General features: G+C 35.0%; 1 protein-coding gene across 1 annotated transcript in view; it reads right to left on the bottom strand.

Annotated features, from left to right (window-relative positions):
* ULK4 (unc-51 like kinase 4) overlaps nt 1-15685 on the bottom strand; it is a 219221-nt gene that overhangs the window by 145901 nt on the left and 57635 nt on the right. Inside the window, 3 exon segments of the mRNA XM_009994107.1 lie at nt 4848-4981; nt 9971-10098; nt 15238-15420. Coding sequence (XP_009992409.1) covers nt 4848-4981; nt 9971-10098; nt 15238-15420 — 445 coding nt within the window.

The following is a 15685-nucleotide window of genomic DNA, read 5'->3' as shown; positions in this document are numbered from 1 at the left end:
GAAAGTAGCATTCACTTGACTGCATGAAATATTAGGCTGATCCAGCACTTTTCTTTCCTACCTCAGTGTTCAGCCAGGCTCTGGTTACAGGGGCAGGCACACAAATATAACTTCTGGCAAAACAGTGAGGATAGAAATATAATGCAAGTGTAGAAGCAAAGATTAAATTGCCCCTCTTGGCAGGGTGGACTTATACTGGGTTTAGATGGCTCCATATGTGTGGAACTGTACACTTGAAATCCTGTGAATGCAATTCTATTTCCAGTGAAATAAAAAGAAAATTATCATTACTTCCAGCTGACCAAGATCTGAATGAATGATGATTAGTAGATGACATAATGCTCAAGCAGTATGTTTGTTCCTGCAGCATAGTATCCCTAGAAGAAAGAAACAAACCTCTCCCCTTCTTCTAAAAGATCCCTCCACCAGCCATGCACACACACATTCTCATACACAAGCTTAATAATGACACAAGTGACCTAAAGCAACGGTAACTCTCACATTCTTATAGATGTGGTAGCAGCAGGTCAATGAGAGAACTTAGTTGCCTCCATAACAAACTTCAGATCCAATAATGAAGGAAGAAAATTTTAACTGCAATAGTGCAAATTATACTTCAGACTTCAGAAGAGACACATGAAAATCAAAGAGCATTTTGCTAAATTTGTGTTACATTAACAATTGTCTCAGAAAAGCAAGACCTCTTCTGCATGGAGTAAAGAACTGAAGCCTTGGGAGAAAAGTCACGGTCCATGTGCACAGAATGAAAACTGTCCCTGTAGCTTAAAAATATTAAAAAGCAAATCCTGCCTTGAAAGAACACTTACTATATATTTTTCCTAACAAGAGAGCTGCACAAACTGTAAAAGGGAAATCACATAGACATTAAACAAATAAAGGACAGGATTCAAGACTTCATACAATTTGTATGCCAGAAAAGGCCCTTTTTTTTGTCAGAGTAAGTCACAGATTTATTCATGTTGAATAATAACAATGCTTCCCTCTGGAATTCAATTTTCAACATAAGCAGAAATGACTGGCACTAAAGTATGTTGTAAAAATACCTAGCCTCAAAGATTTTACTAATTCTATCATATGCCCAAGCAAAATAATGCATTGCCTAAAAGTCTCCAAATACATAAACCAAAACATTGTTTTTTCATCAGTACATTTTTTGTTTTTAATTACTCACAATACTGTAATTCAACCAAAAGTCTTTGTGGTTTGGAACAATTTATGAAACAATCTACTGTCTTTCTGGGTTTTAAGGCCTATCTAATCCTCACATGTGCTGATTTTGCAGTGGATAAACAGATAGATATGGTTATTTTAATTTTTAGCACGATCTAAGCAATTTATGTTTTCTTCCTAAAAACAGGTGAAATATTATAAATGCAGAAATAAAATTAGGGGTTTTTTTACCTGTAATTTATTTTTTGTAATTATCCACCAGATTAACAATTTATTTCAGTTTAAATATATCTTTAAGGTTGATTTCTACAACTCCTTAATCTGTTTGGTTTATAGCTACATCTGGTGGAAGAAGATGGGATCAGTAAGGAGCTTACACAAATGCATATTACTTTGCAAATCTGGTTATTTTTCTTAGTAGCCTGCTGCTTTCACCTGCTCAGGCAGAACATGTTCCTTTTTCATACTCACAGCAAGGAAAAGAAAAACACCTTCTGACAAATGTGGGCAAATACAGAGAGATAGCTTTATCTTAATAAAGCAATCAACACATAAATCTAGCTTGGAAAGGAAAACAAAGTGAAAAAAAACATGTTTGATAAATTAGCTGTCAATAATGCACTGAAATTGTACATCAGTATTAAAAAAACCCAGGAGAATGTTAAAGCAAATCATGAACTATCCATTGTACCTATATATTTGATATATAATATCATATAGATATATATATATGTTTTCTCCAAACTGACAAGACATGGATTTGACAGATGGACCACTCGGTAGATAAGAAATTGGCTGGATGGCCACACTCAGAGAGTTGTGGTCAATGGCTCAATGTCCAAACGGAGGCAAGTGATGAGTGGTGTCCCTCAGGAGTCAGTACTGGGACCAGTGCTGTTTAACATCTTTGTTGGAGACATGAACAGTGGGATTGAGTGTATCCTCAGCATGTTTGCTGACAATACCAACCTGTGTGGTGGGGTTGACACCCTAGAGGGAAGGGCTGCCATCCAGAGGGACCTTGACAGGCTGGAGAGGTGGGCCAATTCCAACCTCATGAAGTTCAACAAGGCTAAGTGCAAGGTTCTGCACCTGGGTCTGCACAACCCTAGGCTCAAATACAGGGTGGGGGGAGAATGGCTGGAGAGCAGTACTGAGGAGAAGGACTTGAGGTGGAAGTAGATGAGAAGCTCGACATGAGCAACCAGTGTGTTCTGGAGCCCAGAGAGCCAAACACATCCTGGGCTGCATCAAAAGAAGTGTGGCCAGCAGGGGCAGGGAGGTGATTCTGCCCCTCTGCACTGCTCTGGTCAGACCCTTCTTGTAGCACTGTGTACAGTTCTGGTGCCTCCAGCACAAGAATGATACAGACTTCTTGGAAAGGGTCCAGAGAAGGGCCATCAAGATGGTCAAAGGCCTGGAGCACCTCTGCTATGAAGACAGGCTGAGAGAGCTGGGGCTGTTTAGCGTGGAGAAGAGAAGGCTCTGAGGAGACCTTATAATGGTCTTCCAGTACTTGAAGAGGGCCGACAGGAAAGCTGGGTAGAGGCTTTTCATCACAGAAGATAGTGATAGAATAAGGGGTAATGGTTTTAAACTGAGAGAGGGGAGATTTAGGTTAGCTATTAGGAAGAAATTCTTCACTATAAGGGTGGTGGGGAACTTGAATGGGCTGCCCAGGGAGGTTGTTGATGCCCCATCCCTGGAGGTTTTTAAGGCCAGCTTGGATGAGGTTTTGTGCAACCTGGTCTAGTGGTTGGGCTCCCTGCTTATGGCAGGCGGTTGGAATTTGATGATCTTTAAGGTCCCTTCCAACCTTAACAATTCTATGATTCCATCTTCAGATTCTTAGGAAATATCAGGGCCTATTATATTAGTTGCATATAGTATATACAGACAGTAGGAGGTGAATTTCTGCCTCAAACTTTTATAGTCTGAGACTTCCAACTTTTGAAATATAGCCAATATGTATTCCTGGTATTTATTTAGAAAAAAGGGATCAGGTCTTTGCAGCAGGGCAAAAATTGGCAGTTATAGGAAGCGAAGTTTCTTTTAAAATAGCAGTGTGACATTTAGGTCTACTGACCTTTGCAGTGCTAGCATTTCATTTTCAATATTCTAGACATAATGCAGAAGACGGAAAATAAATCGGGTGTATCTTATCAGAAAATATTTTCATGAAACTAATGTTTTATCATATGACAAAGCATGCACAATCAAGATAGGCTCTACTTCCTTTCTTTTTTTGAACGCTCCCAGCATGTCCTTCCCTGTCCTCCTATTTAGCTTTCTTACTCTATTTTGTGGGAGATCTCACACACCAGAAGTTTTAATAAAAAGTTTAACTATGACTCAGACTGGCCACACCCATCTCTCACTTTCTCCTTCCTTCTCGTCTGCTTCTTCCTCTTTCCTTCCCATCCATCCTTCCCTCTCCCTCTCTTTCTCCATCCCTTCTCTCCTTTCCTCTCCCTTCTTCCTCTTCCCCGTTTCTTCCTGCCCTCCTCTCTTTGCTGCCTCTCTCACCCTTCCTCCCACTGCCCTTTTCTCCCTCTTTTCCTTCTCTCCATTCTTCTTTCACTCACTCCTAATTAACTTTCAAATAAACTCATCTTCCCTCATACAATGTACAGCATAGTTTTTTTTTTCCCAATACAATCTCATTGTTTTTACTCATCTATGGTAATTACTGCAACAATTCTTTTATTCAATATCAACCCTATGTTCCTCTTTTGTGCAAAAAGAGGAACTTTCCTTACTTTTGTACAAATGGCCAAAATTCTCATCCTGCTTCATCACCTTCTCTTGACTGCCTTCCCAGACTCTCAAACTTATTTCTTTCTACTCCAGTCTCTTCTCTGTTTGCCCAGTGAGTCCAAATTCTGTCTATTTGCAGACATGCCTGTCACTGTTCCCTCTGCAAGTCCAGTCTTCCCTAGTAACTCATCACACAATGACATGTTTGAGTATATTTAATGATCACAGGACTTTAAGTGCTATCCCCAAGCAAATTTCTGTTTGCAAATATATGAACAGCACAAAGTTCAAAGTAGCTTTTTATCATTCCAAAGGCTCAAATACTAGTGAAATTTGAGCAGATATTAACAAAATTGTCCAAATGCATACCCTTGACACAAAAACTTATTTTCTGAAACTTCAAGTCTTCATTTCTAAGTATAAGGGATGGTCTGAGGTAGAACTGATGTCTTCTCACAGAAAACGCAAATCAGACATCTAGAACAACTGAAGTATCCAGGCTGAAGTTTTCCAGATATATTGTCTGAAGCAAATACTCAACATGTAAGTTTAAGTGTATATGATTAGCATGTACTCACAACTATGTCCTGTTGCATCGCTTTTACAAAGCAAATGGGCTCTTGGGTTTTTCAGTGGTTGGAATATCTTTAGAACATTGATAAAACTTCTCATACAATTGGGCCTCATTCCTGATTAAGTTCATGTGGCTTACCATTCAATAAATCCAAAACATGAACATAGGAAACTATGCATTGCAACACAAAATATCTGATCATAACACACCTAAAATTTTTGTGAAGCTCATACCATTCAAACTTTATGTAATCTGGCATGACAGTCTTTCCACTTGTATATGGTTAGTAAACAAAAGATTTGTTCAGTTAAGCAACTGAATTTACCTAGAATTCCTGGCAGCTCCCGCACAATGTGATAGATGAGAAGATGAAGGCATTTTGACAGGTATTCACTGCCATCTTGCTGCTCCTTTCCTGGTGTGGTCTTTCTCCTGTCTCTTTCAATATACATCACGAGTCTACATTTAAGCAAGTGCAAATCTTAACATCTCAGAACAAAAAAAAATGACACAGTATGTCAATACTACTACTGAAGCAGACATTTCTAGTATCTGTGTTTGCAAACAAGATGAGACATTAGTTCTGGCTCTGTAATTTTGTTAAAATTTTAGACTTTTGTTTTCAAATAAACCATTTTTTAAAAAACACAAATAACTGTGTCAAGGAACAAGAGGAAAGAAACCCTTAAGCTACTATAAGTGCAACTCTACTAGTTTAAGTGGACATGCAATGCTAACAAAAGGAGTGAATCCCTCTGCAGACTTAGAGAGGGACTAATTCTAAAATCCACTTCATTTTTAAATGTAAAACCAATGAGCACAATATGAGCAAAAGAATAAAGACATTCATTTTCAACATGTAAGAGTTCCTAAAGAAAGAATAATTTAATTTAATGTAACAAGAGATCAATGTTTCAGTCAAGAAAAATCATACTACATAAATCATACTACAGCCTATAAAAATGTTAGCATTAGTCAGAATGGCCATATTGAAAGAGATGAAACTCCAAACTAGCCTTACATCTTTTTAAGATTTCTAAAGACAAACTCAATGCTTACATTCTAACCATTAAGTCCCATGTAGCTAAGCCGTTCCACTGAATGACATTTTTCATAGTACTCTATGGTAACTGATTTATTAGCCATTGGCTAACTTACAAGAGATTGCTTTAATAATACACCTGTAACAGAATGCTTCAGGCAATATTTTAAAATGTTCATTTGAATAGACAGAAGGGCCAGATTTCTCTTTAGGTGCATAATACTGACATCTTTATTTCACATTTTAGCTCCCCGGGGTTCTTTGAAAAAAAAACAACCAACAAACAACAAAACCATCAATCACTGGTGAGTGAAATTCACAATCTGGATTGTGGATTACTTCAGTATTTTTTGTTTTGTTTTGCTGGGTTTTTTTAATACCCTTCTTGCAATCTTTTGAAGGATTAAGCCACTTAATAACATACAATCTTCATGGAATACTACAACTTACCTTATCCTTCCTGAACTGTGCTACAGACACAAAGATAGAGATAAATCAAAAGACCTGTTCATTAACTACCTTTCATCTCTTCAATAGCCCAGATACAACACATTTGTCTTCACTTCTCAGAGACTAGGGGAACATCTTTTATTTTCCTTGCAGTCTCTAGAAATCAGATTGAATTACAAGGAATTTTGATTTGTCTGGGGTAAAATAACTACTGAAAAATTTGACATTATGCTTCAATTTTAATTTCCCTTTAAAAACCTTTATTTTTTTAATATAAAAATTTGTATATTTTAAATAAAAATAGTATAAAGACCTTTAGCCTTTCCAGACAAAAAAGTAATTTTTACCCAAAAGCTGCTTAATTTTTAAGAAAACCATTACAAAAGACCAGAGTTCACATGTTGGGATTTTTTCTTTAAGAAAACATCAATGATTTAACATTCACCCGATTATATATGGAAATATGTTTAATTCTGCTTAAGTTTTACTTAAAACCAGCTGAACAGACTTCAACATGAGTAGTTTTATTGCAAGGGGGAAATGATGGAGGAGGTTCACTTTTAAAAGCACATTCAATTAGATAATCACATTTAAGAATCATGTAAAATATGTCCATTTATTCAGAGAGAAGAAAGATACAAACTTCACATAAACTCATGAGTTTGTTTTTTTTGTGTTGTTCTTCTCACCACAAAATTGTCTTTCACAAAAAGAATTTCTAAAAATATGCACAACTGTTTTTTCCCCAATAGTACCATTGATCTATACATTGTCTCAAGAAAATGGTACAGATCTCTAAAAGCAGGAAAGCATCAGTATCTCTGTTTTCCTTTGACAAATTCCTCAGTCATACATTGAAGAATTTGGTTTTATTCCTTAAAGAATCTCAAGTGTTCTATCCAACAGGTAAAACTAGGCCTATGGAAAGACATTTTTTCAATTCATATAATGCACGTATTTGTCTTACACCCAACAATACATGAAAAAACTTGTAGGTGTTACTATAAATAAGTTAAATATGATGAGGAACAAACCACTCTCTGTGAAGCCAGATTTGATTTTAAAAATTTTTCTGCAATATCTTTATTGCATAATATGATAAACAGTGAGCTTTTACACCAAAAGCAAATAAACCCAAGTTTTCTGAGAAGTGTGAAGAGTTGAGCAAAAAGGAGAACTGCAGAGTTAACAGCCCTGAGAAACAGGAAGGGGAATGGGGTCTACTACTTAAGAAGTTTAAGAACTGTTCACTTATAAATTCAATTCTCCATGTAAAGCTTTTCATTTGAGGAAATTTCCAAGATCTTAAAATGTAAAAAATATGGCACTGGGGGCAGATGACAGAGAAAGATTTTGCTCAAAAGTTATGCTTTTGTGTGTAGTTAGGCTTTTGCAGACTGTGAAAGTCTGTCAGGAATACTACACTATCTTTCCACAAGTGACCGCCTCTGCAGACAATAGAAAAAGAGGTTTAAATAAATTTTTGAGGGAGAAAATTCAGTCTCCATGGCAGTCTCTGTTCACCTAAGAAATTCTTTGAAACCAGTTAGATGCAGAAAGAAAATTTCAATGAAACTAATTGGAAATTACTACTAGTTCAGAAAAGGGTGAAACTGTAAGTCTCAACAAAATCTCAAGTTGTATTCCACCCCTTATTAATAGGTAGCTTGCTTTTGCAAAGAGAAAAACAGAGAAAACAAAGAGATGTGAAAACTTGGGCGATTAGAGAAAGAAATGAATTTGTATATTATAAGCAAACAAGTGCTATATCAGCCTAAAAAGGTCTCATCTTCTCCAGCTCTATCACATGTGGAACAATGAAAGGTATGTCTGTAATGGACTATCATAAACAGATAGAAAAAAAAAGAAACAGGCAAATTGTACCAATGTGTGAGAAAAAAATAGTGGCAAAATTACATTTGATAAAAACATAAATGTTTTTCATCCACAGCTCTCAAAATCTTGAAGTACTTTGGAAAGAACTTTGGAAAGTACTAGTGGAAATTCCTAGTGGAATTTTGTAGGTGACATCCAAGTTCTTGAATTACACATCCCCACCACAATGAATTTCATAATTTAAAAATATGCTATAACAGATTCAAAGAATTTGTTAAAAAACAAAATCACAAAAATCTCTGCAAAGGTATGTTTTACTTTCATTAATAAACTAAAAAAAATAGCTCTTTTCAATGTCAAACTGAACAACATTTAACTTGGAAGCTGTAGGGATATATGCAGTGTTGTAATGAAAGCATTTTTGCTGACTGATTTATCATATGCATCATATCCTTTCACTGTACTAGCAACTTTGAATGTATTAGTCTTAATTTTGAAGTAACTTTTTGGTTGCAGAACTGGAAACATTTAACTAAAATACATCTATAGGAATTCAACAGTATAAGTCAAAATATACCCTTTATCTCTACTGGGTTTTATACAATTCTCCCATAGTTCAGGGTATTATGAAAGTAGCCATCTCCACATATAATGGCCATTTTTCCTCTCTCATCCTACTGCAGCCGCCTCATTTTCTGGATATAAGAGAAAGATTTTAGTCTCGAGTACCTATCCTGTCAAGGGATATACTGTTCCCTGAAGAACAATTAAGAAGAAAACATAAAAAATTAAGAAAAACAGTTTATGAATTCAATGAAGTTGCTATAAGGCTTCCTACTGTTTTACCTAATGTGTTATGTCATGTGTTAGTCCTTAATCAGCTCTGGAGCATCACAGTACAATGGCAAGATAAAGCCAAAATTCACAATACAAAATAACATCCCAAATTCACAATATATTCTCTTCAGATAGGCTCATTATTGAAAAGCATTCTTAATAAAGAGATCAAATTGTTGATAAAAAATATTAAATATCTTCTTAACATAATACCTTAGGTAGAAAGAAACAAATAGTAACTGTCACCACAAGACTTCCATCAGACATTTCTCCAAACACACAGCTCAGTTCTATGTTCTATAACAACTATGTGAATAGCAGTCAGTAAAAAATCCATTTGAATAACAAAATACATTCAGAAAGTGACTTACAAATCATGACATTTCACTAACAAGAACATATGACCCAATAAAACATTTCTGGAAGCATAAAAAGATACACATGAAAAGGAAACTTGGATTCAGTACTTATTCTCTATGACCTACAAAAATTGGGGTATCTACAGATTTGTAGGTGAGTGGAAGGGTATATAATATTAGAATCTCACAAGATGTCCTCTCACAATGCCTTCAAGGTTAAATTCACCTGCATCTTCCAATCCAGACTTCTAGCTCCATTGCATACATCTTAATTCTTCTTAAAATCCATATAAGATATAAAGTTATATTTGCTATAAATGTAGTTATGGTGATGAATTACATTCTAACAGAATCTAATTTCCTCTTGTCTAATATGGGAATGTTTTTGTGCCATGAGACGACACAAAAATCCAAATAACTGTTCCACTGTGAGTCAAGTATAATTGCAAATTATTTTAAAACATAGAAAAAAATAAAATATTTTCAACAAGCCATATAGCTAGGAAATATAATTTTACATGTAATGGGTCTATACTGAAAAGACTATGGATTATACCCCACGCCAAGACGAGGGAGGTACATGACAGACCTTTTTATTTTGCTTTTCCTACCATAGCACCACCACCAGTTCACTGTTGTGGTATTTGTTTTGTCCTACCCAAAGCAAAATTTGCTCCTTGTTCATGGTCATTGGGACCACAACTTACTCTGAAAGACAAACTCTCCTGTGAGTAACCACCTGATGACCTCAGCCAAAAGAAGATGCTCTCTTTTTTTGTATTCTCACAAATAATAGGATTCATAAAACATGAAACAGTTCACTCCTAAGACACTGAGTCAAAAATACCATATATTTTTCAGTATTTTAGGTAGTACTTTGAAAATAAGCATTAAATCTCTAACTGTCTTCTATTATCACCTTACCTTGCTTGACAACTGAGTAGCAACATCTCCCTGTTATTAATGAAAACTTGCAGCAGGACCAGAAAGGCTTTTGCTCGAATAAAAATCGAAGGACTTTCAAGTAAACGAATAATTGCGGTCACAAAACCCTTAGTGGAAATTAACACAAATACAATAATGTTATTTTATAGAAAATGGTTGACTGTATTTTAACACTGTACACATTCAAAATTTGCTAATTTTGCATGTGCATTCTGTATTAGTAAGGTACTTTTCATGTCACTCATAGAAAAAAAAAATAAATCCATAATATATTACTAAATAAATTCTGTCCAAGACAGAACAGCCCAGTGCAAAGGTGCTGTGTAGATCTTCAAGAGCTGCCACGAAACTAAATTGCTATGTCCAAAATGGTACAAAATTAACTACAAAATATGATAGAGCTTCAATTTTCAAATGTTTTCTCCTAAGGATAAATGTAGGATACTTTAATATATTTATTTTAAAAGAAGACTAAAGGATTTTCAGAATACAAAAATATCTCAGCACAAATATGATTAAATATTTATCTATAAATCCCCATATATACACAAAGACTAAAACCACCTTTGTTAGATAAAATCAGGTTGACATCAGTCCCTAAATTATACAAGAGACATTAAAAACCTGCCTGGACTTATTCCGGTGTAATGTGCTCTATGGGATCCTGCTCTAGTAAGAGGGTTGGATTAGATGATCTCCAGAGGTACCTACCAACCCCTACAATTCTCTGATTCAATGATAGTGAGAAATACGAAATAACCACAAAATATTTCCCTTCAGAAGTTTAACAACAGTTAGCTGACTGGATTCTGAAATCACGGCTTTCTTCTTTTTCTCCCTCTATTTTGCCCAGTATATTGAAAGGATTTTCTTTAGCTTCTGGAATATTGCCTGATGTGGAAAGATGAGAGATTCTGGTGTACTGCCTCATCTTACAAGGGAATAAATTTCAGAATCAGTGAAAGGAGTCCTCATATTATGAGTAACAGGATTAGGTACTATGAATTGTAAGAACCATAAGATGAGGATCATTTATGCTGTGTCCAATGATATGTTGTAACACTTGAACCCAAGGAGAAGAAGAAGAAAAAAAACCTACAAAATGCATATGGAGTATCTTCTACCTCTGAGGAATCAAAATATCTGCTACTCAACTCTACTCTTCTACAATGAAGAGCAACTGAGCTATCTGTGAAAAAAAATATTTAAAACTCCACCTTCAAAAATGACCTTGCTAGCAGCTCTTGATCGGAATGCCTTGTTCTGAGAACACAAAAATCCTACTTCAAATATCTCTCAAAGAAAAACAACAAACCAAACCAAAACAACGACAACAAAAAACCCCACAACCCAAAAACCGAAACCAAAAAACCCCCATAATTACAAACTGAGTATCTATTGAAGCTCTATCCAAGAATTAGACTAAGCACAAATGGCATCAAGCATCTAAGCATCAAGAGAAACTTCGTTTCAGCTGCATTCTCAAGGGAGTGACCCTACAGGATAAAGAGGTACCTAGTGTGTGTGCCTGCGTGTTACGTATGAAGTTTAAAATCATGCTGTGTGTGCATATTTAACATACCAACTATTATTCAAATTCCCTCTTTTGCTGACAGAATAACTGAAAGGCAACTTTATTGTCATGAAACTGAAAATCAACACTGAATGCAATTTATTAGAGACAGTCTTTCCAATAATTAACCATACATGTTTAAAGAGACTGGAGAAACAACATGAGTGTAAGGGTTGGTCAACAAGCCTTCAGATTTTACTCTGATACCATTTTAACATTGTCTTCAAAAGCAGTCAACATAGACAGAAACTACAGAAATAAAATACAAACAAACTGCTATCAATTATTCTAAAACTCTTCTGTCGTATTACTGTAATTTGCTTCATAAACAGAAGAATTCCTCAATCTTGTGGTCAACAAGCATAAGCCCTACAAATTCTATTGCTCTAAACACTTCAGCAGCTCATGGAGCATGACTTATACCTACTCCAGTAAGAACCTGCAGCCATAAAGTTCTTAAATTATAATCTACTAAAAGCAAAGGCTGAAATTTTAATGAAATAGAGGTTTGTGTGGTCTTGCTCAGATTGTTGGGTTTTTTAATTAATTACTCAAAAAAAGTTTTTATGTTAAAAAAAAACCTCTAAAACCTCAGATTTAGTGAAAAAATATATATAATGCAACACTGTCTACTAACATAAATGAACTTGACAGACCAAGCACAGGGACACTATGACAAAGGCACATCCAACTGCAAGCTGAAGCACAACTGACTATTTTTAGCGTTCATGCTCTGGAAAGCAAGAATACCTCAGTGTTACATATGGGGGTTATCCTGGGTTAAGGCAACATTGTCAATTAAAATCAGTAACATCAGACCTCTCTGGGAATTTCCTAACCATATGGCTTAAGAAATAAAGATAACATTTTGGAATCTGTTTTTTTGGTTGGACTGAGGACTGCAAAACAGCAACAGTTTATCCACAGAAAACCTGAAGTATATTTTTGCTGACTTGCAGAACTCAATATATAAGAAAAGCCAAAAATTGCTGAAACACCCTCGAATACATTAATTATTCATCTTTCCACTGTTACATTGTTCTTCCCTCCACTGCAACTGTTTGATATATCCATGGAGAATCTGCAGTCTGAGAACACTCTTTTCATCGCAAGTGGACACACTGTGAACTGCAACAAGATCATTATTTTATATTGGATACCCTTAGTAATACCGAAAAGCAAGTTTAAAACAAATAACAGAAAAGCAATGATGTTTTTAAATTTGCTACACTAGGGGAAAACAGTTAGACCACTATTTCACTATACAATAACTGAAGTTGCCATAGCAATTGTTTGTTGTATGGCTGAGTATTTTCAAATTCCCTTTCTATGCATTGCAAGTGCTTTCATAATATGATGAGTTTAAAGAGAGAAAGATTTTGTTAGGCATTTCTATCTTTTTATAAATTCATACTGACAAAACCATCTACATCAGAGGTAGCTACTTGTCCACATTCAGATAAAAGATGAAGAATTTTTAAAAGTAACTGAAATATGAGGACAACCTTCATAACACATTAACGGTGCTTTCTTTTCAGTGCCATAGTTGAATATGAACAAGACAGAAAGGGACTATGGCCAATGAGGCAGGGAAGCAAAGGAACAATGTAGTTGTGAGCATGTATTCCTGTAACTATCTTAATAAATTGTACTTACTAGTACTTGAGAAAAAAACCCAACAATCAAAACCACAAAACAGCCCACCCCATTATCTGACCTCTGGAAGAATCTAACTGCATTCAAAAAGTTGTATAATTGGTTTTCACTCATTCAAAGGTGAATCCTGACATCCACCTACTGCTATAGTATAGTTTTTGATTTTGAGTTATTTTTCTTTTTCAAAAAACATCATTTCAGCTTTTCTTGCTTCCAAGACAAGAAACTAAAATAGAAAGGTTCTATATTAAAGAGAAACAAAAAATTGGCCCTTTTAGCTACAGTCATTCTCTGAAGATTTATACTAGCACAGATGACCACACAACTGCATTTCTCCTTTGTCTTCTGGCTTTTATTTTGTAACTGGTCTTATTGCTGTTCTTGAAGGTGTAGAAAACAAGAGCAGCCTTAACTCTTATAAGCTGAGGGAGTTTCCAGATAATATATACAAAGCTAAATTATCTTCATCCTGAATTTATATATTTAAGCATCTTTTAATATATTTGTTTAGAGTTATATTAAAAATACAGTCACAAAGCTTGCCCAGTTTTAAAGCACAATGTTTTTTCAGTTACAACTTCGGGTACTATTCTTACTTCTATCATTAGTTTGATACATACTGTTAAAAGATGGTCTGTATTTGTCTATGTTTCACTTTTCTCATTTGCCAAATTGCAATACCTGCTCACAAAACACCTATGACAATTCATTAATGATTAAGCAGCAATTTCAAACCCATAAAATTTTGGTCATTACTGTACTACATACCAAAAAAGAACTTTCTATTTTTCTATAACTAATCGGGGTGTTCAAGAGTTCATTATTTTTATAATGTCAAAATTTGACCATCAGAAAGGGAGTCCTTTTTAGCCATCTAACTCCTGTATAAACAAGAAATTCTTCACAGCATACATCATGCTGCAGCCACATCATTGCTACACATTCCATTCTTTTGCTGAACATTCAAGTGAATATTTTTTAAACATAATTCTCTGAGCATACCACCAAGTCACAGTAACATGCACTATTAAAAACTGATGTTACTGGACAACTTGCCAGCTGTTAGCATTGTTACAGTGGAAAGCTTAAGGCCAGTTAAAACACATTTAGAAGAACATATTGACAGTTCTGCCAAGGCACAAATACGACTTTTGAAAGAGAATGAGTGATTGCAGGCTGCAAGAAGAGGCAGGTGGAAAACAGTATAGTATTATTTAATTTAAACATTGTTGTTAAAACAATGTGTATAGCAACAAAATTAATCTCTCTCAACTAAAGCCTAATAGACTGTTATAGTCAAGATGACTATCAGGGTAGACCATACATTAGAACAAAGTATCTGATTAAAACATAAGCTAGAGTTCCTGTTTTCTTTGTGGCTTTTATGCTTTCCAAGCAGAGAGGGATTACTGTTGTTTATGAATTGTGCAGACTTACTGCCAAAAAAATTAACACTGTTCCTCTAAACATGGAATAATTTGATGATCAAACTAGAAAGCTTTTAATCATCTGTTCCAAAAATTATATTAGACATAAATCAGAAACAGCAGTTTTATTCAGTTACTCTAAAAAGAAAACCCAAAGTTATTAAAATGCTAATTTCTGCAAGACATTTCACTTACAAATTGGCCTAAGGTCCTTTAAGGAGAACATGAAGTATGGCTTTAGATTCAATCAGTACACTCATTATTTTCTCTTTTAAATGTCTAAGAGAGCTATGTCAAATAGTGTTCCTTGTGCATTCCTTATTGTTTTTCCTTAGGGCCATTATCAGTTATGGTCAGGTTAGAGTTTTCAGAATCGACTGAATTCTAGCTGCCTAGAAACTATATGCCTCACAAATTAGATTTTAAGCAAATAAAAATATAAAATAATTCCATTCCTCATCTCATCTATTCAGCTATGTATCTGTCACTGAGTTAAGCATTTTGAAAACACAAAAACACTACCAGACCTAACTTTGACTTTCCATTAGTGAAATTCCATGCCAGTGAATAATATTAATCTGAAATCAAACCTTTTCTTGAATCAGCCTCTGTAGATGAATCCCAGATGACAACATTGCCAAAAACATGGTGAGCATGTACTGCTGAATTTTGCATATTCCATTTGCTAAGGAATTCAGTACAGCTGTTAATCCCACTTTTTCAATGACACCCTGGAAAGCATTAGGTGAGCAACGAGTAATTCTGCATAAAGCCTAAAAAAGTGGAAAAAAATAATAGTTATTTAATAGGATTATTATCTCAATAAAAAAATAATGCAGAATAAAAACAGGTGATTAGTTTTTCCAACAGTTTAGGAATATATATTGAGAAAGTTTCATTCTTATGACAAATATTAGAGGAAAAGGCTACCTATTTTTAGAGACCTGGAATTCTACTTAATGTATTGCTATACACTCCATGCAGCTGAAACTGAAATATTTGCTACATCAACATCAAACACAGTCCCATTACTCTTTC

The sequence above is a fragment of the Chaetura pelagica genome, unplaced genomic scaffold (assembly GCF_000747805.2).
Source record: "Chaetura pelagica isolate M959 unplaced genomic scaffold, ChaPel_1.0 scaffold642, whole genome shotgun sequence".
NCBI lineage: Eukaryota > Metazoa > Chordata > Aves > Apodiformes > Apodidae > Chaetura > Chaetura pelagica.
This window is presented reverse-complemented; position numbering and strand designations above follow the sequence as displayed.